The sequence below is a fragment of the Symsagittifera roscoffensis genome, chromosome 5 (assembly GCF_963678635.1).
Source record: "Symsagittifera roscoffensis chromosome 5, txSymRosc1.1, whole genome shotgun sequence".
NCBI lineage: Eukaryota > Metazoa > Xenacoelomorpha > Acoela > Convolutidae > Symsagittifera > Symsagittifera roscoffensis.
Genome location: NC_087066.1, coordinates 25358643 through 25384622, shown reverse-complemented (window position 1 = coordinate 25384622; position 25980 = coordinate 25358643). Strand labels below are relative to the sequence as shown.

General features: G+C 37.0%; 2 protein-coding genes across 3 annotated transcripts in view; both read right to left on the bottom strand.

Annotated features, from left to right (window-relative positions):
- The window catches only part of LOC134847000 (IST1 homolog), a 541764-nt gene that overhangs the window by 66786 nt on the left and 448998 nt on the right, over positions 1-25980 (bottom strand). The gene's annotated exons all lie outside the window — the stretch shown is intronic.
- LOC134847002 (NAD-dependent protein lipoamidase sirtuin-4, mitochondrial-like) overlaps positions 1-25980 on the bottom strand; it is a 500142-nt gene that overhangs the window by 25164 nt on the left and 448998 nt on the right. The window contains exons 2-5 of the mRNA XM_063864481.1: positions 17260-17443; positions 12769-12930; positions 12474-12578; positions 9007-9140 (exon numbers count right to left, since the gene is read on the bottom strand). Of these exons, the coding sequence (XP_063720551.1) occupies positions 9007-9140; positions 12474-12578; positions 12769-12930; positions 17260-17423 (565 nt within the window). The 5' untranslated portion in view covers positions 17424-17443. The remainder of the gene's footprint in view (positions 1-9006; positions 9141-12473; positions 12579-12768; positions 12931-17259; positions 17444-25980) is intronic.

Genomic DNA, 25980 nt, shown 5'->3' with positions numbered 1-25980 from the left:
CTCCGCTTGATTACAGTGTGCACAAAGATGAGTGCAATCGAACATTTATATTCAGAAAGTGAACTTTTCAGCCTGTTTAACCACCATCATCATCAACTGGCGTCGGAGTTGACCCTCAAATATTTTAGTCTATCAAATCCGCGACGTTTGATCATCCTTTTTATTAACACCCACGGAATATTCGCCCATCATGGCTGGCCATACACGCTTCTGAAATTGACACCATTCTATCCGAAACTAATACTCTTAAGCCTTTCAAAAGTTGAAGTGAACGAAGTTCTTCCATTTTCAACTTAAAAAAATTCCCTCAAAAGCAAATGCACACTCACAGAGTTAGGCAGGCCATATCAAATGCCTCACCCGCAAAATGTCTGCCTCTTAGATATCCTAAAATCTCCCCCGCCGAAGAATCCCTCCTTCGTTCCACTAGGAGAACCCTTTCCCAGTTGAGATCTGACTACAGCCTCTACCTGAATACGTACCTCATCTGAATTGACAAGAACGTCCCACCGCCCAAACTGCGCATACTGACCTTCCCCACATACCACTCTTCATCTTTTTAACTGTTCCAAGAAAACCGTTTTTTTAAAAACCCAATATACTTTAACTTTAGCTTCGACCGACCGAAGTTGCGACGTTTCTGGGGCTTGGTTTGAGCATACCGGAAGCGCCGCCTCGTGGCTAAACAAAACATTGACACTAGACAGCTATATTTAGCCTTGAATCCCAAAAGACGATGCTGCTTAAACTAAGGCAGACGACACATGATTTTATAAAAATAGGTTGTGAAATTTAGAACCAAATTCAAAACAAGTTTCGAAAAAATTGGGTATTTGATAAACAAATGTCAGATGACAGACGAAAAAATACAGCTTAATTTTCAATGATTTTGTTTAAGAAAATTGTTTACACGAAAAAGTCATTCTCTGATTTGAGAAAGCGTGGCGTCAACTTATGAGTGACATATTTTGATCAAAAAACTATAAGAAGATCATACCACACAAACTGAGATATACATATGTTGTTAAGATTTTTTTCACTCTTCATTGATAATTAAAATTAAATCTATAGATAATAATAATTTCCATTCCTCTTAAAATTCTAAACAGTCAACAGCTTAAGCTCAAGGAAACCGAAGAAAGATAATTTACTTGTATGAAAATTTCTGAACGTACGAATTTCAGAGAAAACAAATGACGTTGGATTACTCGGAAGTTTCTCTTATGATTGCCACGTTTTTCATTAACCTACAATGCCAAAAGAGAACTGGGTCAATTGGTAATTTTTCCACTTCGCTGGAAAATGTTTGTCCATTTTTCGCGTGTTTTGTAATTGGAGAAAACTTTTATTTCCACTCAACAAAATCAAATGAGAGCTTAAATGAACATCATGAGCGGTTACACTTCAATCATCGAGACTTCACGAGTCCAGAAGTGCCGCCTTCAAGTGGTGGACCCAACGCGCTGTTTATACAGCCGCTAATGACCTTACCTTACCCTCCCAGGCAAGGGTGCGTGAAAATCATGCTCTTACCGGAATTTTAATTTCTGAGCTTCCTTAGACTATTAAGCTTAGCGGACGGCATTAACCCTTCAGTTGGTCTCTATACCTGCTCTTCTTGCAAACCAAAGAAATTAACGGGCCCAAACCAGCGTCTGATTCTGCGTATGTGGTTGGATCTATTTAAATGTATCGAATTAAAAAGCTATATGAGCTCAATAGAGATTTTTACTGCTCCTTGTTGTACTGAATCCAGTATACTGCCCCTACTGTGATTAACACTTCTAACCTTACTTGCCAGCCTGTACAAAATCCCGCTCCAACAACTAGTCATCGTGATCATTCCTGTTCAGTACAAGTGATCATTCCTACTCAGTGATCATAGCTCCCCTTGTAACCAATCAAACTCCAACTTTGCGTCTTGACTCAAACCGCCAACCCCCTACTGCAACGACCTCCCTCATTAACCAAGCAAACCACTCTGTACTAAGTCCCTGAACATCCTTCCTGACTTAAAATGTAATGGCATCTCTGGAAAAGCACTCGAAATTGTAGCCTCATTGTGCAAATGCCAAATCCACATCGCAGTTTGTTAAGAAACTAAGTTGAAATTGAGAAATCGCACCTTCTCGCTGGGACCACATTACACAATTATTAGAAAGGACCGTAATTGAGAGCTAGGTGGACTCCTTCCTGTCATTCGTTACACCTTCTATCGAGGAACTTGAACAGTAGAAGACGGAATTTTTGAGGCGCAAGGCCAGCAACCAAAATCTCCTTATCACATCCCGTCCAGCTGTAGCTGCCCAAAGAATTTAATCATCTATTACAGCTCTTCTATTCGATGAAAACAAAATCGTCCTCGGTGACGCCAACGCCCACTCCCCTCTTTGATTTTCCAATATCCCCGAAGGCCAACGTGAGGTCAAACTCGTAGCCGAAACAATTGAATCGACTTTTACACTTTTACCCCCACTAAACGACCGTCATCAAACTAGGGTCCCATACGATAGTAACACGTCAGCATCATCATCAGATCTTTTCCTAGCCTCGCCGTCCATTTAATTAAATATTTCATGACGACGCTTTTAAAGCTGGGCTCCGACCATCTCTCAATTTTGAATAACCTTCCAATTGCACCTAACCGTTCGCTCCCTGCAAAATTTAATGAAATTTAAAAAGGCAGATTGAAAAACAATTACACAGAGGCGAAGCGGAGCTTCGCACCACTTGCGATGCAACACAAACATAAAGAAAAACATTTTACATGCTGAAAAAAAAACTAGGTGAACCACAATTTTCTTAAGAATCGACAAAAAAACTAAGAGTCCAGCTAGAGCTGGAAGTACGTGCTTGATACTGAATGAATTTGCTATACTGATGCAGCACGAAACGTGCAATTTCAAAAAAAGAGGAGTCCGCCTAAAACCTTGGTTGATTCTCTACGATAATAAGTCTGAAGAGTAAGAAAATTCGAGATTATCAACTTTCCCAAGGAATTAACATTTCTCTTTAAATATTAAGGAGTCGCCAATTCTCCAGGAACAATTATCGCAACCCGTTCTTTTAATGTGAAACAAAGGATATACGAAGTCAATATAAAAAAATTCAAAACTGTGGGCGTAAATGAAACACTAGAAACAACATGAAAGAGAACTTCGCGCATAAAACAATTCGAAGATGTGACAACCCTGCCGACAACAGATAGGCAGACAAAAAATTAGCCTCCAAATTTGTTTGAAACAGAGTATTTCCCGTTTGAAAAAACAGGTCCTGATCAGATTCGAACCCAGGACCTTTACCGTCCCAGGCATATTCGTCACCTCCAGGCTATGTTGCCCGGCAACGCTAAAAAAACTGAATACATTATGAAATAAGGTAGAGATGAGTCCGAGCAGCATGTCCAGAACCTCTAGTATAAGAATGCAATACGATTGCTTATCGCAAGGTTAAACAAAGAAATTAACAAAATTTTAGCAAAGGAACCGTTGCAGCACATGTAACACCTGAAGACCGGTACAGTTTCTTCATTCCAGCCCTCAATCAAGAAACAAAGAAACTTGATCAACAAAGAGATCAAATCAGACTTTTAACCCATCCGACCCCTTTTAAAATGTTTTAAAGAGATCCTGGCCAAATCCTCTAAATATTAAATACAAATTACGAGAACTCCTTCGCCTTTTAATCACCTTTAATCATTTTAATTACTTTTAATCATTTTAAACGTCGTCCCAGAAGTTCTGAAAAAAGGCCAGGTCATTAAATGGGAACATGTCTCTGGTAGAAAACCCATTAGTTTTAAAGATAGAAAATTTTCTCGGCCGGTTGGAATTGCTTCGAAAATTCTTTTAACGTGCAGTATACTAAATTGAAATCTCACAAGAGATGAACATCAAAGACCCGCTATGAAAAGCTCTAAAACTTAGCCTCAAAGGCATAATAAGTTTTAGTTCTCTAGAAACTGAGAATAACATCAGAGCGGCAGAATCCTCAAAAGCATTATCACCGGATGACCTATGCACAGTCCACCTTAAACATACCGGAAAAATAGCAATAGCATGTTTAAGAAACATTTTTATTCTCTCTTTCTTTGTACAAAAATTTCCAAATTTGGAAAAATCTATGTGGTACACCATCCGAAAGTAAACAAAGATTTCAAACATTCAGACTCCTACCGCTCAGTGTCAAATTTCGGCCCAGCAGTCAAAATTTTAGAATCTTTGATCCATCCAACCCTAACAAAATTTCTACCCAACGCCGATCATCAAAATGACTTTCGCCCGGTGCATTCCACCACCAGAGCACCCCACTCTTGAATTTTTATTAGCGACGATTTAAGTCAACTGAGTTCCCCAAATAGGACCGTCCTGCCTACACTTGATTGATCAAAAGCTTTCTGGATATCTTTCATGGAACCACCGTACCGGAAAGCCTAAGTAATTTGTTGTCAAACTACCTGAGTGGGCGTCAATCGAACGCTATGTTCAGGGACGCGCTGTCAAAATCTAGGATTGTTCCAACAGGCGTCAGTCAAGGCTCAGTCTTATCCCCAACGCTTTTTAATTTTTACGTCCATAATGCTCCCCCCATGTAAAATTACAGTCTTACGCTAATGATTTCCACCCTTCTGTCCAGTCCAGCAACTAATCAATGGACTCATCAATCTTATCCAGTTATCTAACTTAATTACACAAATAATTAGCCCTCTTTTAAAGGTTCGGCCAATCTGTTTTTCTTTTAACAGCAATTTTACCACTGATTCGAATGTGGAAATGAACGAAACTATACTGCCCCTCGAGAAACATCTGAAAACACCTCTTGTCTTCTTCGACCCGTTTCTAAAGTAAGCAGAACGTAGCAAGCGAACATCCGCAAACTACGCGCGCAGGTTTTTTTTATCCCAAAGGCTTTATCCGAGACTTCCTGGCGCCAGTCTAAAGAAACTTAACTGGTTATTTTGAAGCTTTGGTGAGACCAATTTTAGACTATGCGAACCCCATTGAGTAAAAATTCTTTTAACAAGCTGCAAAAATTTCAAAAAGCTGCTCTCCGCTTGATTACAGTGTGCACAAAGATGAGCGCAATCAAATATTTACAAACAGGCTGGAAAGTGAACTTTTCAGCCTGTTTAACCACCACCATTAACTTACGTCACAGTTCGCCCTCAATAGTTTTACTCTACCAAATCCGCAACGTTTTATCATGATTATTTTAAACACCCACGGAATATCTGCCCTTCGTTGCTGGGCTTATACCCCCTGAAATTGACACTATCCTTTCCGAAACTAATACTCTTACGCCTTTCAAAAGTGGAATTGAACGCAGTTCTTCCATTTTCAACTAAATTAAATTACCTCAAAAGCATATACACGCTCAGAATTAGGCAGGTCATATCAGATTCCTCACCCGCGAAAATCCTGCCCCTTAGACCACCTGAAATCTCCCCCGCCGAAGAATCACTCCCTCGTTCCACTAGGAGAACCCTTTCCCAGTTGAGATCCGGGTACAGCCTCTTCCTGAACACGTGCCTCAACCGAATTGACAACAACGTCCCCCGCCTAAACTGCGCATACTGTCCTTCCCCACATACCACTCTGCATCTTTCTAACTGTTCCAAGAATACCGTTTTTTTTTTAAAAAACCAATAGACTAACTTTAGCTTCGACCGACCGAAGTTGTGACGTTTCTGGGGCTTGGTTTGAGCATGCCTGAAGCGCCTCCTCGTGGCTAAACACAACAACATCGACACTTGACAGCTATATTTAGCCTTGAAACCCAAAAGACGAAGCTGCTTAAACTTAGGCAGACGACACCTGATTTAATAAAAAAGATTGTGAAATTTAGAACCAAGTTCAAAAAAAAGTTTCGAAAAACTGGGTATTTGATAAACAATTTCAAAAAATGTCAGTTGACAGACGAAATAACACAGCTAAATATTCAATGATTTTGTTTCAGAAAATTGTTTACATGAAAATTCTTCCTCTGATTTGATAAAACATGGCGTCAACATATGAGTGAGATATTTTAATAAGTGTTAAATCCAACTGATTTAACTCAGTTCAGCATAAAAAAAATTAGTTCCCACCGGGATTCATATCGATATCTATGGGCCTTGGGTCAAATGATTTGGCCACTGAGCCAAAATTTAGCTGCTCGAAGAAAACACTTAAGATATAACATCATAAACCGAGAACTACCAGTTCAACAGCAGTTGTCATACATCTGTGTCTCAAAATATTGCTAATTTTTGAGACTTCTGAGTTGAATGATGAAATTCTCTATTCTTATATCGTTGCAGACTGGTTAGTATAGAGGTTAGCGGTGATGTGTTAGAATAGGTGGTAATTTTGAGATCTATTTAAGTTGTGCATGTATCAAATTTGAGAACTCTTTTGCATAATTTAGTCCTTTTCATTTTCAATCTGTTGTACCTGCTAATAAGATAGTTTTTGGGTACGCATTGCTCCACCAGATAGATGGCTTTTCAAAAACTCAGACATTCCACTTTGTCATTGATAGAAATGATAAGAAGCTGCGCTTCTCAAACACAAGCGAGAGAACGACAAAAAAGAAGCTCTACATACAGGCGAAGCACAGCTTCGCACCACTGCGATGCAACAAATACATTGCATTCCAAGAAAGTGCATAGAAAAAGAAACAGAAACCGGGTTAATTTTTTTAAATCGGGTGAGTCGTATTTCAAAACTAAATTGAAAAATTGCTTGAAAAAACACAAACAGACAACTGGAAAAAACTAATGACCGCAAGGAAACGGAGAAAAAACTATTTCAGTTTGAGTAATTACTTCTAGTTTCGATTTTGAAAAAATATATATATGCCCTAAAAACTCTTAGTCATGAATTAACGATTGGCACTTTTTTGATCAAATGAACCCAATATGAAAAAACTGAATCAATTGATTTAATTTTCTTTTAGCTCGGGGATCTGATAACTAAAATCCATTTTCGAAAAAAGAAGTCGATCAAGTTTTTGGTGAGCTTTATATTCTTGCTGTTCGATAGTATAGTTTGCTTCCATTTAACAAAGAAAACGAGGTAAACTTTAAAAAAATCAAGTCGAACCGCAAAAACCCAAATTGAGCGTGAAAAAAAAATTACACAGGCAAAGCACAGAGCTATGGCTTGACGCAAAGAAAAGTTTCGCAAAATAAAGTTGAAAAAAAAAATCCGAAAAATAAATTACTTGAAAAAAAAAAAGATTGAAAAGTTGAAACAGATACATCTACAAAAACTTCATGGTTCTAAAGAAAAAAGTTCATAAAGAGCCTTAGAAAGGGATGACAATTGGTTACCAAACGGCAACAAATTTTGGGTCGAAACCTGTTTGAGGCGAAACCAAAACTGTTGTCATAAAAAAATACAAAAATTTTATAAAAAATTTTAGGACTCATCGAATCTGAAACACATAAAGGCACGCAAATATAATTGCCCTAGAAATTATGCAACATAACTTGACTGAGCCTCTACAACTTGAACTGGAAAAAAATATATTTAAAAAAGAAACGAAAACTTCTTTATAAATTTCTGAACTTTCAGTTATAAAAAAAACGTTTAAATTAGAACAAAACACACGCTCTAGAAAGTAAGCCGATAAAACCCCTATCAGATTTTTAAGAAGCTGTTCAAAAACCGGACAATCAACCGACAGAAACTATGACAAAACCACGAACCCGAAAAAAATTGAGAATTTTTTTTTGAAAAACCATTACAACCTGAAAAGGGTTTTACCTAATTACTATTAAAATTATAAAGTTTTATTTGAATAATCAAAAAATGAGTATGTCAGAAGATGAAGAAATCGAGGAGATGAAATAAGTCCTATGAGCAAATTATTTACGGGAAAAAAGTCGAGTACCCGACTGCAATACCCTTGCTTATCGCAAGGGTAAAGACTTTTTCTTGAAAAAAAAAAAAACGAAATCACCAAGGCCTACGTAGGAGTAATTAATACGTTGATTACTGTTAATAATTTAAAAAACGTCAATTACCGGCTGCAATTAAGGCAAAAAAAATGCTGGTTGACCACCTGTTGAGCTGAAAAAAAAACTGGTGCCATAATAAAATTTGCGTAATCTATTACGGAGTTTTTACAAAATTTATTAAAAAAATGGTCTTAACCCATACCCTTAAAGGTTTCTATTGAAATAAGGAAAATGTCTCTCATGTTATTAAAATCCTACTTCACGTTCTTTTAAATGAACTCAATATCAGATTTAACGGGGCAGTTTTCAAGTGGAAAAACTTCTGAAAAAAAACTAAAATTTCGGAAAATAGATTTTTCCTAAATCATACCTGCTTTTCAACAACAAAAAAAATAGGGTTAACAAGTCTACGTATGGAACGCCTCTACACCATGTTCTTTTAATTGAATCAATAAGCTCAGAATTGGCGGTGCATTGTTTGAGAAAAGAAAGAGTTTCAACACAGGCGAAGCTGAGCTTCGCACCACTTGGGATACAACGAGATCCATCAAAATGAATGAAGATAGTTGTGAAACAACCTGCTCAAAAAATAGAATGCCAAATCAGCACCGGAACAAAATTCACCAAGCCGAAAGAACCTGAGTAGAAATTATTTGAGCCGATTTTTTTTAACGCAAAAGTAATTAAAAAACTTAACGTACTTCATAGCCTCATACACAATCACACACACATATATATATTACGCACACACACACACACACACACACACACACACACACACACACACACACACATGCCCGCACACAAACACACACACACTCACGCGCGCACACACAAATGGGCACACAAAAAACTTTTCGCGCATCAAGCGACGCCAAAAGAGGCTAATAAGTTGATATAACAAGCAAGCCGAAACATATTGACCAGAATGGAAAAATAAAGGTTTTCAATAATACATCGCACTCATTATTGACGAAAAATTTATGCGTTTATACCAAATTTTAATGTGAAAAAGGAAGAAAAAATAGCAATTAACACTTTTTGAATTTAGCTATTTCAAGTACCTGGTATGAACACATCGCCATCCGCTGATATCTCCAAAATAGTAAAGTCAAACTCGGAGTTTTCTCTTTTAATTTTGATCTGTATATCATCTCTTGCGAACAACTTCTCACAACTCAAACACTCCACTTCATGCCTAAAACAACTTTTTTGTTTAGATCTGCATTTTTTGACAAAACTAAAATTATCTAGCACGTTCAGGCAAGCACGGTCAACTGCTCATAACTTCCTAAAAACTAAGATAGCCACCAGATAGGTGGAACAGTTTAAAGAACAAGGAAACCAAAAAAGTATGATTGAAAACTGTTGAATCATTTTCAGCTTTCGAATTTAAAAAAGAAAATCACGTTTTCCGTGACCTTCACTCGGCCTATAAACAATTTATTTATTTTAAACTTAATAAACCTATCTGATTGTGATGAAGTTACAACTTAAGACCTTCAATTTTTGACATATGTATCAGCGGAATATCGATGTCCGAAAAGCGACTGATTGCCATTTAACTTTTCAAAAAATGAAAAACGCTCTTTCAGTTTTGCTGCAATATGGCTTATATGTTATGTTAAAAACAACTTTGCCGACTCAAAGGTGAACTAGTGCCGTGGCACTAGTGCCCATTCAAAGGCGAACTAGTGCCTGATTCGACCACTTTAGGCGGTGGAATCCAACTTGACCGAAACTTACACTAGCAAATCAAAGATGTGGCAACTATGCCGACAAAACATAAGCAGACAAACTAAAGTCCGACAATTCAACTTTTCCCGAAAAACATCCAATTTCATACATGCTGAAAAATAAAACAAGGTCCGGCCGCGACTCGAGCCCGAGACGTTAGGGTACAAAAGCATCAGCGTTACCTCTAAGCAAACTTGGAAAAGGTCTCGAAATTGCTAAGGCTCACTACAAAAGCAACTTCATAATTTCTAATGTGTAAGAAAAGTTGTTTACGGCAAAAATTCTAGTTCCCGAATGCAAGACACTTGCTTTCAAAAGTGTACAAACTCGAAATTTTAGAGCCCTTGACACACATTCGCAAGGGAGCCAACCGAACCCCTGATCAACCAAAGCGACCCCTTTAGTAGTATTTTACGATATCAAATTTTAATCAATCAGCTTTAAATATTTTCTAACGCACCTTCGGTGCCTGTATTGCTATTTATGAGTTGTGTAGCGCGCCAGGCATTCAAATTGACTAAAATAGTCTCCTCATGGTGCTTTGAGAGAGCTAGGAAATCAATCTGGACAACCTAAACAATCATCACAAATTTCGATTTTTTAACGTCTTCCCCTCTAGAGAATCCTAGAATCGCCCTCCTATGAAAAACCTGAAACATACTGACCCGAAGATTGTAAATTTTAGGCTTAAAACAAGCAAATTTACAAAAAATATTTATTTAGAAAGAATTCCAGCAGAGTGACAAGTCTCATAACAAACTGGGCATCAAATTATTTAAATCTTTGTATTTCAAAAAAGTCTTTGAGGAAAGACAAAAAGAGAATTGAGTAAAACACAGCCAACTGACAGTTCGAAAAGAGTAATGAACGCAAGGAAACTGAAAAAAAAAACGACTTGATTTTTTTCAAAAACCTTCAACTTTTAAACTTCGGAGAAAAAATGGATGTCGTTAAAGCTCTTTGAAATTGTAGAACAATTTATGATGGACACATTTTTGTTAAAGTAAGCCCAATTTGCGAAAACTGGATCAATGGTTAAAACTTTTATTTCGCTGAGAAATCCGATAATTAATTTCCATTTTCGAAATTAGAAGTCGATCACGTTTGCCGTTCGATAGTGGAAAAATCTTGCTGTTCGATACTGGAGTTTGCCTTCCTTTTAACAATGAAAATACACGGAACTTGAACAAATGACAAGTCAAGCCGCGAAAATAAGACTTTTTCCTGAAAAAAAAAACAAAAAATCAGCAAGACCTATATGAGAGTACTCATTACGTTCATTACTTTTAAAAACTAAATGATTTTAACTCTGCGCTTTTAACTTTTACCGTTTCAAACAAGCGCCACTGATGTACACCATCAGGACGAAAAATTTTTTAACAAAGACATTGATCGAATCTTTCAACAGAAACCACAGAAAATCATAAATTTGCCAATAAGTGCATTAAGCTCAATTTGGTCTTGAAAATCGGTAGTCGTACGCGCTTATAACCAGTTTATTCAATTTTCTTGAACTTGTTCACTTGATGGTTATTGCCTCTACTAAATGTGACATGCGCCTAGTTTCTCCGTAACACAAGTAGAACTGAATCGAGGCTTTTTGGACAGAGGACACCCATCTGAGCAGCAGTAACCAGTTAACAAGTTCAAGAGAAGCTTCGAGTTACAAAACGCAAACTGAAACTTAACATCAAGAAAGACTAACAGATATACATAAAAAACCTCCGCGATAATGATTTGGTTTTTAAAAAATGAAACTTAGAGAGCACTGTTTCAAACGCACGATACTTCATTTAAAAAAATCTCGTTTAATTCTTTGTTATCATAAAGGTAGAAGTTGTAAATCCTATGAACATTGAACCGATGTCGACTATCAATAACAAACACATTTTTATACACATTTAAAACATTGAAGAAATTGTACAATTTTTCAATGCTTATACAATGCAAGCTGCTGGTTTTCAAAAGTTGACTGAATTTTTTATTTTCAATAATCAGGTTCCGAACGGCATCACAGTATCTTTTAAAAATTTTCTTGGTATTCGTTTCTGCATTTTCAAAACAGGATTCAGACTAGTTTGATTTGAGCACCTTAATAAAAAAGACATCACATTTTTGTGAAATAATTTGTTACCCTGAAAACAAAACTAGGTTACAATTTCAGAACACTTGTTGATCGCAAGCGCAAAGTATCGTTAAAATTATGGGTAAAACTTAGTTCAATTTGAAATTTCAAGGTAGAGGATTCCTGATTGTTCGAACGGTATCAGGCATTATCTCTTCGAGCATTTAAACAGCCCCAAATTGCAGCCTTTGCAATTCAATTTTAAATGTGCATGTCAGATGGACTTGGTAAAAAAATTTGTATCAAGTTCTTATTTTCCTCCCAAAATAAGTTAAGAGTAGATCGGACTCCTGGATCTATTTCGGGTTGAAACAGCACGGACTAATTTAACTTTCCAATTAGTCTGATTGGTTGGAAACTACTACGTAGAGCCAAGTTAACATCTCCCCCATAGCGGGCGTGGAGAAGTTATGGGCGGCTGTAATTTGATTCAAAACGGAGGCAGATCGGCACTTAAAATTCTGAAAACAGCTGCAACGGATTCGAACCACCGACCTAAGAGTAGCACGTTTCTCGCATGCGATGCAGCAGAAGTTCCATCGAACGAGCACTTATATTTGTGAATTGGGTTAGAAAAACAAGATTCGTAATATGACCTTACACCTGCTAGCTGGCTTGTGTAAATAAGTATATGCTGATTGAATCAATTAATCAAGCTTAACAACTTACATGCAACCGTGTATCTCGCTGAACCTTTCAGACCCTGCCAGTCTGTGAAGCGCGTCAACATTCTGCGTAATCAACCAATTCACTCGGCCACTTTTCTCCAACTTGCTAAACATACAGTCATGTTCGTTCGATTCTACAATTCAGCAAACTTCTGGTTCATAACAAACTAATTAAATCAAGGTCAAACTTCTATTTTGAATACAATCAGACGTACAATTATACTTGAAATACAAATAAGCTTCCAATGAATAATCCAGTTCACAACTGAACAAAGATAAATGAAACCACTACTTACTTAATGATCTTGTGGTTGACATTGGGCGTGATCGAGTTGAACCGACCCCACCCTGCGTAGTTTCTGGCCCAATATCTTCTTCTCGCGTCAGAGGATCTGAGAAACTCACTGTATTGAAGAGGTCTGCTGTTACTCCTCGCATACAGTCCCACTACCTCTGAACTTGAAAGATATTAGAGATGAAAGTAGCAGTCAAAAGGACTAAAGCTACAACATGAATAGCTCTCAAAAATAAAAGACAAATTTTTGGCCGTATTTGCTTTCATAACGAACACAGATAGATTTGAGTGTAATTTATATAAGCCAAGATAACTTTTTATGAACCCATATTAATTTCGAAATGAGTCAATATTAACTCACAAACAAAAGAACTGTGCATGAAAAATGTGTTCTCGCATTATAGCACAAGCTCCGTTTGTGAAAATAGCAACTAAAAAATTTCAGTCATCGTAACATCTTCATGGAAATACAGTGCTGATTTAAACTATCCGGACATAACGAACATTGGAAACTTTAAATGCGGTTTTTTTTCAAATTGGGTGGAGATAAGACAAAACTGAAACAAAAGTTGCTTGGAATTTTAACAGAACTTTCCGGTACAATTTAATAAATGAGTCATTTTAGGTTTTTTAATTAATCAAAAATAACGCTAAAACAACCAAGTTAATTGAAAAGAAAGTTATGTCAAAAAGCCTCTTACACAGCTCAACAAAATTCAGGCAGGATTTAATCTCAAAAAATGTGCGCGAAACGTTGAATTTTTTAAACATATTTTGAGTTTCATATAGTAAAAATGATATTTTTGGCTTTCAAGCAAAATTATGTTCTCTTATAAAGATTTTAAGAGAATATACCCTTCTGGAAGTTTGGTGAGCTGCGTAAGAAGCTTCTTTTGATATAATTTTCTTATCAATTTAAATTATAGTGTTACAGTAATTCTTGATTAACATAATAAAAACCCAAAATGACCCATAGAAATTTGCATCATAAAAATTTTGGTTAAAATCAAAGCAACTTTTATTCGCCTCACGTTTTCTCTAATCTTGACCCAATTTGAGAAAAACGCGTTTGAAAGTTCGAATTTTGTTCGGTTTTGTCCGGATAATTTGAATCGCACTATCTGAACGCATTTTTAAAGAATTGTTAAGAATTTGCCAGTTCTGCGACGCTAGGACTTTTTCAACAAGTCTTACGAATACATTGAAAATTTTTTTGATTACGAAGGTCAAAAATGCCAGCGGACAGACAGTTGTAAAAATTAAAACTAATCATCCCAAATTTCGATTCATAAAAATTGATTAAATCACCTAGCAGCCTGTTCAACTCAGGTAACTTGCGACAATAAAGGAGAACAAACAAACCCACCTGATAACACTTAAGAAAATAGGCTTACACTCAACAAATATGTTCTAACCCGCTGGGAATTAAAACAATTTCAGAAACAAGGAGAACCAGTTATTGTGCAAGTAACACATGTTCTGACCATAGTCTAAAAAACACATTTTTTTTTCTTTTTAATGTCGTTCAAATCACGACTAAAAGGACATGATATATCAGTCGACACTTTCTGATAATTATTTGTCTTATCTGATTTAGCGTAGAAAACAAAAAAAAACTAGAACTCACCCGAATACAAAGTTCAACATTTTTCAAATGGTCGGACAAAAGAATTTTCTGCGGCATTTCATTCAGGTTAAAGAGAAATGCCGCGATTTTTGAGAAAATATATATATCGGATAAATAGGGTGATCTGCATGACTTTGTTCATAAACAACCAAAATACAAACAATCCTGTGACTATTTGCTACAGTACAGAAAATTTATGCCACAGGCAAAGCTGCACTTCGCAATCACTAAAACATAGCCAACTGACAGTTGAAAAAAGGTAATGAACGCAAGGAAACAGAAAAAAAACTGAATAGTTTTTTGAAAAACCTTCAACTTTTTAAATTCGAAGAAAAAAATAGATGGCCCTAAAGCTCCCTGAATTTGTAGAGCAATTTATGATGGACACTTTTTTGTTAGAATTAACTCCGTTTGAGAAAAACTGGATCAATAGGCAAAACTTTTATTTCGCTGGGAAATCTGAGAATTAATTTCCATTTTCGAAATCAGAAGTCGATCACGTTTTTCGTGATCTTTACAATTTTGCTGCTCGATAGTTTATAACAAAGAAAATGCACTGAGCTCGAAAAAAAATCACAAGTCAAAGCGCGAAAATATAAAACTGAGCGTGAAGAAAATTTGAAACTTTTTCTTGAACAAAAAAAACAGCAAGATCTATATAAGAGTACTCAACACGTTCATTATTCTGAATGAAAGGCAGAAAGAGCTCGATAACTACAAAAATTGAAATTGCCAAATTCAGAGGCTCGATTTATCATGTAAAAAACTCAACTTGAATACAGAGATGAAGCAGAAGAAAAACAGTCGAAACACACCTAAAGCAAAAAATAAGCTTTTTTTATCTAACCAGCGGTCAAAAATTTGACAAAGCGTGGGTAAAGGCGCACCAAGTTTAAAAAAAGCCATAACAGGTTTGGGCTCTTTTTCCTTTTTCCCCCACCTCACGCGACCTTAAATCTATTAGTGTAACGAGTGGTTTTACGAGGTTGAGTATGAAGACCAAATATGTTTGTCATGGCCTCATTAGTCTGTATGTATATTTTCATAGCAATCGGACAATGTGGTCAACAAATTTACATGAAAAAATTTGCAGGTGGGGGGAAAAGAAAAAGAGCCCAGATTTGGACATACATTTTTGAATAATTAGGGTTTCAAATTTTAGGTTTTCAATGAACACAAAATAAGTTAATAAAAGCAAAAAATACCGTAGGCTAAAACCATTTGCGCTGAATAAATTTTAAAGCGAAAAAAAAACACTGAAAAAAAAATATACAAAGTCAGAGCCAGAGCAAAATTACATATTACAGGAGTGAAACAACAACACTTGCAAATACAATGAAAAAGGGTTACAGTACAAGAAAATTCCGTGAGAGGGCAACTAAATCATCAAAACATGAGCAGGAAAAGAAGATCTGACAACTCAATTTTCCCGGGGATTTTTTTTTCAATTTTACACATACTGAAGAAAAATGAACTCCAAAAAGTCCTCAAGAGAAATCAAGTGTTAAAACTCGAACACGCCAAACGTAAACAAGGAAAGCCGGTTACTGTGCAAGTAGCACAGAATGTTCCGACCATAACGTGAAACATTACAAAAGGTTTATTCAAATTAGTATAGCTTTTTCTGCGTGGCGTGATGAAAAGATCTGAAAAAATAGGCATAATCGACAGTCATAGAAATATGGGTCCATACAGAAAAATAACCTTAAAAACGAAAAAAATGCAGAAAGTTTTTTGAATTTTTGATTCCCAAATTGGAGCTGAAAAACTCCAAAAAACAATTTTTTACTATAAATAAAGCTATTTTCACGGCCTAAAATAACATAAATAAGCTAACGTAAGCCTCCATGCTCACCTTATTAGCTTGAAATTAAATGAAAAAACAAAATTTCCAAACCGGTTTCTATCAAATCTGAAATAATTTTTTCAAAAACTTTTTAAAGTAGTTCGAATCACGACTGGAAGGGCTTCAATGTGGAATATCACTCGACCCAATCCGATGATTAATTGTGTTCCTTGATTTTGCGTAGAAACAAAAAGTTTAAAAAAAGACTAACTAAAATACACCCGAACACAAAGTTCCTCCCGATTTTCAATGTTCGGAAGAAAAATCATTAGAAAATTATTCTTTTAAAAACCTGAACTATCAGATGTCTAAGGCGATATGAATAAGGCAAAAAAATTTGAGCTTGAAAACAAAACCAGAATCAGTAAATTTACGGGGAAAAAAACAGAACGACTTCGAATTATAGTAAAAAAAAAAAATATTAAACTCAGAAAATTCCAGGCTTTAAAAATTAAGCCGGCCAGCGAAAATCCATTTCCCGGAAAACAAAACCAATTAATATATATAAAAACAAGGTCTAGCCGCGCTTTACCACTAGACCAAGAGTAGGAATTGACCAAGAAATTGTTGAGGTTCCATGATAAATCAAATTCTATTTCTCACAGATTTGCAAAAAAAGTAGGTCACGGTAAAAAGTCTAGTTCCCGATTACAAGTCACTTGCTCTCGCAAGAGAAACAAACCGCAATGAGAAGCCCAATAATTAGATTGCCATTGAAACAAAAAATAGTGAGCGATAATTTGATTCCCAGTGTCAAAAAAAAACATTTTGTAGTAAATTCGGAAAAAACGCAGACCATTTTTTCGGAATCCGAATTTGGACCAGATTTTATACTATAACACACTTGAACCTTTGAGTTTCTTTGAGGTAATCAAAATCAGTCAGAAAAAAACGCCTAAAGCCATAGTTCCTTCCACACATCGTGAAGTGGTCGGAACAAGAACTTCATTGCACCAACCAATCGTAAAATTAATCAAGAAGTAAAGCAAAAAGTAAAGTAATCAGATTATATGACATACCGATAGTCAGGAACGCCCGATTCAGTGGAAATACCAGCTCCTGTTATGACACAACTCCTGTAGTCCAAGAAAAATTGCTGCAACATTTTGAGATCAAATACTTTTGGGTTGGAAAAGGAAGGGACAAAAGATTTGGTTGAAACTGACTTGAGAGTGAAGGACATTTTGGAGCCATATGAATCTAAAATCAAGCTTCACAACGCCTTATACTGCAGAACCTTCTGACTAAACAGAAAAAAAAAGAAAACTAAATTAACACTTTAATTGCCAAATAAAATAATTTGCTAACAGGCAAGTGTATGTCAGATATTAATGGAATAAGGTTTATCATGAGGGACAATTTAACGTATTAATTACAAATATTGATAAACAAAAAAACCAAGGGCGATGCAAACATTTTCTAGATGCATTGAAATTTTCCGTGTTAAATTACCATAGGTTAAAGAAATTTTTGCTAAAAAGTAATTTCAAACGTTTTCGCAACTATGTGCATCGTCAGGATTTTTACAATAAACTAATCTAAATGACAATAAAACATCAATTAACAAATGTTATTTACAATAATTCACATACAATTTGGTTCTAAACCATCATCACAAAAAATTAGCCAATCCCAGTTGACCTCTAGATTACTATTAAGATTAAAATACTTTTAACTTCTAAAAATAATTAAATTAATTTGTCTGGAATTTTTTGAGTCATAATTTCGATTTGGACATGAACATTTTAAATAAAAAACCAAATATATTTTCGGATTAAATTTTCAGTGTTAACTCCCTGCTCCTTAACTCATCGCGCGTGTTCAAGCCCGGTTTCTCCTTCCTGATGTTTTGCCTCTAGAGTTAGCAATTTCGTTTGGTTGTTTGACCTATCTATAATTTCCCAACTACGAACTGCGCTATTTCCCTCAAGTTGGCATTGCTGAATGTGGAGGCCTACCGGTGAGTCTGCTTTCTTATGTTCCTCAATTCAAGTGGTCAAATGTCGAACAGTTTGTCCGACATAGGTGGAAGTGCATCAACTACAGGACAGTTTATAAACCACTCTTGACTTGAGGTCATTAGAAAATGCTGACTTCAGTGATGGTAAACATGATTCTAGTTTTCTTGTGGTGAAAACCATTTGAACGTTAGTTAATTTTCGTAACCTGTTAGCAAAATATTGGCCCTGTTTACCTCTATACTGCACCATTAGCATTGGGGGCTTCACATCCTTTGGTGATTGAACTAACAAACATCTCTCACTATCCAGGAGCTTGCCCTTGCCCTCGATGATCTTGCACAATGCGTCTGAAGCCAACTTTGCGGACCGATTTTCAGGGTACTGATTTGTCAGCCATTGCGCCCTATTAGTTTCCATAGCCTTATCAAATTGCTCCCAGCTGGATGTACTCCTAAAAACCCTGTGTACAGTGCCCTGGATAACACTACGCTTATACTGAGTTGGGGCGCAGCTTCTATAATTCAGTATAGTCCCTGTATTTGTTGGTTTTTGGTACCAACTGCAAGTTACACGTCTACCCTGCGATACATTTATGTTCAAATCCAGGAACGGCAAATTACCCTCGGAAATTGTTTTCTCTAAAGTGAACTGCAATTTTGGATGAAGAGAATTGGCGGCATCGAGAAGACAACTCGGCTCACCACCGACTGTTCTAACAATGTCATCCACACACCTGAGGAACAATTTCACCTGGGGAGTATCCTTCTCCTTGTTCTTAGCTCGGCAGCAGCTTTCACAGTACCAGAATATCTCGGTTGTTGATGCGTATACGCCATCGGATATTTTTCCGCATTTTAGATGATACCAGTTTCGGCAACTCCCGCATTCAACCAGCTTTGATCTATATGTGACTTTTCTGCTGCAACATGGGCACAAGCCGTTTTTGTCATTAACTTGCTGTACCTCCGTTCCCACTGGTATTTCTTGTCTTCGAGCAAACGTGTACTCTTTCAGCCTTAAGTTTGCCAGAATTACATTGAGGGACGCGCCCATTGTTAAACCATCAACTTGTACATACCATGAATCGATACACGTGAAATATTTTTTGCTGACCGCCATATTCAAAAGCCTTTTCTCAGGTTGCTCTTTGAATTTCAGGAGGAGACTCTTGGCTGTACAGCTTCTGTAAAGCAATTTCAGCTGCCGCCTTCAGGGGAACATTGCTGTAGAAACTTTTCACATCAAGAGATATTATGGTTTCATCCGGATTTGGAGCAATGTTTTCAATTGTTTCTCTAGCCTCTTTAGTATTGGTTTCTATATTTGCTCCATCGATGTTGTCAAAAAACTTTGCAAGCATTTTGTTGAGATTCTCATACGAGCTGCCTGGAAGTGATAGTACTGGTCGTAGGGGTGTCTCATCCATGGGTACCTTAGCTAAACCGTACAAACGGGCGGGCTGCCCCCTGTTGATCTCATCTTAGAATATAACTGATCACTTATCTCGTTTCTTTTGTTCATAGCTAGTAATTCTTTGTTAAGTTCCTTCTCAATTTTCAGTATAACCTCATCAGTGGTTGCATCTTTTTTCGCAAACTGAGCAGATTGCAACAAGGATTCCAATTGATTCATACGTTTGTTTCCTCATTATGCAAAAACCAACCTTCTTCTCAAAAGGCACAGCCAGCAACCCATTATCTTTGAGATATTTCCTCGTTTTGTCAACGGCTTTGTCTCTTGGGATTTGCCTTACGTTTTTTGCATATGCTTTTGCCGCGGCTTCTATTTCAAATAACGTTTCACCAGATGTTTTTTGATTTTTTCAATTGTGAGAGGAAATAGTTGATATCCGCCAAAAAGTGTGTTTCGTTAAATTTGTCTCTAATGGGATGCATCGGGCCCATTGATAGCACGTCATATACCCATCCAGGTAGTTCAATGTTATCAAGTACCTTAACTGATCGCTCATTTCTCCCCCAAGAAGTTTATCTTGTCTCTCGGACAGTTTTTCTAACTTTTTCTATGGTTTTTTGATGTTGTCTTTAAGCTTGCCTCAACTTGACGCCTCACGAAGCGGAAAATGGATGCCCACCACTGTTCGTCAATTTCTTTTTTGCACCAGTGATTTTGCTTTCATTAGCATCTCCTCGTAATTTTCCTATCCTCTTTTGACCTAGAAGTTTCAGTCCTTAGTAGTTTAAATTGAAAATTATGCACAGCTTGGTCCGAAAAAAAACCGTTCTCGGGGACCCTAAATTTGAAAAATTCCGGTATTATATCGTTTTTCAGACATTTTCTCAGAAACTTCAGTCTACGTACAGACACTTGAACTTTTTTAAAGAATTTTAAATAGTCTAACTCAATCAGCGCTGACAGACTTTCTTTGTGTGCCACTACCAACCGCAGAGATTTCAACTCCAACTCAGCACTCTGGTGCAGCTTCAAATTTTCCTTGAGCTGCCCCGGGTCGTTTTGCTTGCTCTTGGAGAGTAGCCTTTTTAAAGCTGGAATAATGAGCACTCCTGTGCCGAGAAGCTGACTAAACAAGTCGGGCGTTCCTTCCCTTCTGCAATAAACGATCGCCAAAATCTGCTGCTTCTTCGACTTCAAATATTTTGTCAGTTCCTCGACACCGACTGGGCGATAGTTTTTTTTTCTGTGGCTGCTAATGGTGTTGTTCACCACGTCGTGCCACACAACCACTTTTTTCTCCTTCAGTGGACTGTCTTCCAGTAATCGTCGGAGGTTCTTTCTTTGGTTCGGCAAGTTGTTATTAAGGGAAAAACCAGAAATTGCCGTAACAAGGCTCTCGTATTGCTTTTTCTCACATGTGTTAAGGGTGTTGATGCTGTGGAACAGGGAACTAGCTGCTACAATATGAAACCTTTCGGTAACTTAAAAGAAAATTGGCCATATTTTACGGATCGATAAAAAAAAACACTATAAAAATTCCCTATACTTGGATGAAAATCATTAAAAATATTCATACTGGCCCTTTAATGGGAAAACAGTTGGAATTTTAAGCTGTTCGATTTTTGGTTTATAACGAATTTACAAGTAAAATTGAGAAAATTTTTGCTAAAAATAAATTTCAAACGTTTTCGCAACTATGTGCAACGTCAGGGCTTTTACAATAAACTAATCTAAATGACGATAAAACATCAATTTACAAATGTTATTTACAATAATTTACATACAATTTGGTTCTAAACTATCATGATAAAAAATTAGCCAATCAAAGTTGACCTCTAAATTACTATTAAGATTAAAATACTTTTAACCTCTAAAATTAATTAACCTTTTTAAAATTAATTTGTCTGGAAGTTTCAGAGTCAAAATTTCGATTTAGACATGTACGTTTTAATTAGAAAACCGAAACAGCAGGCAAATGTTGTTTAAAACTCTCCCAATTGCCGTTTTTTACCATAGGTTAGCCTAATTGTTGTGATAAACTTATTAAATAGTTTCATGTGATATCATACGCTCATACGCTTGTGAGAAGAAGGCCCGGTACGGGATTTTAGAGACAAGCTCATCAAGCCGCGATACTCCCCCTCTATCCGGACATCTCCGCCGGAATCTCCACTCGTGAAAAGACAGGTTGTAATTGCTATCATTTCTTTTTTGTTATTCGTTCTTTAAGTCCATTTCTCTACAATCCATAGTACAATCTATTCTTTCTCTTGTTTTGCCTCTTTTGTACCTTGTTTAGTGAATGTCCGTGCCGAAGTACAGGCCGAAGTGGCTACCCAAGTGGAGCAGGAAAGTGGTAATAGGAACCTCAAGGACCAAGTACTGCAGCCCCAAAGATGCCGGTGCCACGGTTCACTCGTACAAGGCTAGCCGACCTGGCCACTACTGTCTCGCGCTACCCCTCGCAGAAACTGAATTGTGTTACTATAGTAGCCGGATTTAATGATAACTGATCTACGGTTTCAGACTTTGCAAATGATTGGAGAATTTTTGATAAATTTGATAACTCATAAAATAAACACAAATGCGCTAATTATCCCCAAAACCCTCCTCTCTGCAAATAATCACTTCATAAACAGAAAGTTTGATGCTTCTAATAACTCTTTGTTTCGCCTTATTAAAACATTTTACCACTCAAGAATCCGAATTAATTCCCCCAATCTTAATGTTAGTTTTAGTGCTAATATGTTTTGTAAAAATGGTATACATTTTTAATTTTATGGTAATAAAATTTTTTAGTTTATTGCTCGCTCAGCTAACTTGTTTATATTGACCATAGATTTATCCTCCTCGCTGCCAAATTATGGCCGATCAAACGCACTGCCGTATTTGCAAACGCCACCTCCGAAAAGGAGGCATATGATGTGTCATTTGCATCCATGTCTCATGTAGCGGGCTACAGAGCAGCAAAATTTACTACGATGGGTTCTCCTGCATACAATGCGCCCCCGAGAACTTTGCAATGCTCCATTAACAGACCAATAAGCAAAACCCCTATCACAACTAAAAAAAAAACATCACCGACAACACGTGAAACAAACGTACTGCCCAATGCAACACAATCTTATCCATCGCCCCCAGCAATCACTACAGCCCTCTTTGACCCCTGGAAACTTATCGACCAAGAACTTGAAAATAAAATATATGACATATATAAAAAGGTCATTAACTGGAAATCGCGCTTCAGAATTCGAAGCAAGAACAAGCCCGGTATCCAATTCATAGAATTACTGAACCAGCAGCTGTTGTCATTAGTAGACGAAACAACAAATTCTTACGTCGCAATGAAAGCAGCAATAATTCTCCCACAATTCACTGAAGCGAAAGCTCTCCAAATTAGACATCCAAAACAGAAAAAGTCCGAAGTAAACGAGGAAGTTTAGCAATTAAATAAACTAATGAGTACAGGCAAACTTTCTGCCGCCATTGGCTGCCTTTCAGACAAGAAAACAAAAGTATCCTTAGTATCCTGAGAAAAAAGACCCTCCGGCCAAAACAGCGAAGACTATATAACCGAAGTAAGTGAAGACACAATGCCATACCACCCCTCTATTTTTGATTAAATAAATGCCTAGACATTTGAAAATCAACCCTGAAAACGCATGGAAGCCACGGTCCCTGCGAATGGAGAAGTATATTAACTCACTTCAACAAGACATCCATTGAGCTTTGCAATCAATGGCTAATTTATCCTATACAATAGCAAGTAAAGTTGCCTTCCTTGAAAACCCAACGGTGTAAAGTTCGTCTGGCCTGATACCTCTGGACAAAAATCCAGGGGTACGGCCCATTGGTATAGGCGAAGTTCTGAAAAGAATAATTGGCAAAACAATCAACAATGTATAAAATCAGACCTTATAAATATCGGAAAAAATTTCCAACTATGCTTAGGCCAAAAGTGTGGAACCGAATATGCTATCCACAGCTTGAGGAACAAGTTTATGAAACCGGAAACGGACGCCATACTATTTATTGATGCAGAAAATGCCTTCAACTCGCTCAATAGAGAATTTGCTCTAAAAAATGTAGAAATCACTTGTCCGGCACTACATCATGCGCTGGCCAACTCATATAAACATCCCTCAAGTCTTTATGTCACTAACACCGTGTTGACATCTACCGAAGGCACAATGCAAGGTGATCCCCTCGCAATGGGTATGTACGGAGTTGGGATTATCCCACTGATTAAGCTCCTGCAAAATCCAAGTGTCACCCAAGAATGGTACGCAGATGATTGAAGCGCTGCAAGTGATCTTTAGAGTCTCGGCGCAATACTGGACAACCTGGTTGTGCACGGAAAGGCTTTCGGATGCAATGCGAAGCCTTCTAATTGTCAACTCATCGTGAAAGAAAACCGTCTTACAGCGCCATAAAACTATTCGAAGGCACAAATATTACAAGGGTAGACGGTTATAGAGTCCTTGGATCGGTTATAGGAACACCATCAGCAGGTGATAAATACATGGAAAGCGAAATTGAAAAGACAGCTACCCTAAATGAAAAGCTTTCCAAAATAGCTAAAACATCACCACAAAATGCGTACTCCTGCTACACAAAGAAAAATCAAAAAAAATTTAGCTTTTTAACCAGAACAACTCCGGAAGCATTTGAGAAATTGGATGAAATTGAGAAAAACGTAAATCAGCAGATACCAGTATTACTGGTAAAAACCATATAACCGATGAAGATCGCATCTTTTTGGCACTAGATTCGCATCTTTTTTTTGGTTGAAACTGACTTGAGAGTGAAGGACATTTTGGAGCCATATGAATCTAAAATCAAGCTTCACAACGCCTTATACTGCAGAACCTTCTGACTAAACAGAAAAAAAAAGAAAACTAAATTAACACTTTAATTGCCAAATAAAATAATTTGCTAACAGGCAAGTGTATGTCAGATATTAATGGAATAAGGTTTATCATGAGGGACAATTTAACGTATTAATTACAAATATTGATAAACAAAAAAACCAAGGGCGATGCAAACATTTTCTAGATGCATTGAAATTTTCCGTGTTAAATTACCATAGGTTAAAGAAATTTTTGCTAAAAAGTAATTTCAAACGTTTTCGCAACTATGTGCATCGTCAGGATTTTTACAATAAACTAATCTAAATGACAATAAAACATCAATTAACAAATGTTATTTACAATAATTCACATACAATTTGGTTCTAAACCATCATCACAAAAAATTAGCCAATCCCAGTTGACCTCTAGATTACTATTAAGATTAAAATACTTTTAACTTCTAAAAATAATTAAATTAATTTGTCTGGAATTTTTTGAGTCATAATTTCGATTTGGACATGAACATTTTAAATAAAAAACCAAATATATTTTCGGATTAAATTTTCAGTGTTAACTCCCTGCTCCTTAACTCATCGCGCGTGTTCAAGCCCGGTTTCTCCTTCCTGATGTTTTGCCTCTAGAGTTAGCAATTTCGTTTGGTTGTTTGACCTATCTATAATTTCCCAACTACGAACTGCGCTATTTCCCTCAAGTTGGCATTGCTGAATGTGGAGGCCTACCGGTGAGTCTGCTTTCTTATGTTCCTCAATTCAAGTGGTCAAATGTCGAACAGTTTGTCCGACATAGGTGGAAGTGCATCAACTACAGGACAGTTTATAAACCACTCTTGACTTGAGGTCATTAGAAAATGCTGACTTCAGTGATGGTAAACATGATTCTAGTTTTCTTGTGGTGAAAACCATTTGAACGTTAGTTAATTTTCGTAACCTGTTAGCAAAATATTGGCCCTGTTTACCTCTATACTGCACCATTAGCATTGGGGGCTTCACATCCTTTGGTGATTGAACTAACAAACATCTCTCACTATCCAGGAGCTTGCCCTTGCCCTCGATGATCTTGCACAATGCGTCTGAAGCCAACTTTGCGGACCGATTTTCAGGGTACTGATTTGTCAGCCATTGCGCCCTATTAGTTTCCATAGCCTTATCAAATTGCTCCCAGCTGGATGTACTCCTAAAAACCCTGTGTACAGTGCCCTGGATAACACTACGCTTATACTGAGTTGGGGCGCAGCTTCTATAATTCAGTATAGTCCCTGTATTTGTTGGTTTTTGGTACCAACTGCAAGTTACACGTCTACCCTGCGATACATTTATGTTCAAATCCAGGAACGGCAAATTACCCTCGGAAATTGTTTTCTCTAAAGTGAACTGCAATTTTGGATGAAGAGAATTGGCGGCATCGAGAAGACAACTCGGCTCACCACCGACTGTTCTAACAATGTCATCCACACACCTGAGGAACAATTTCACCTGGGGAGTATCCTTCTCCTTGT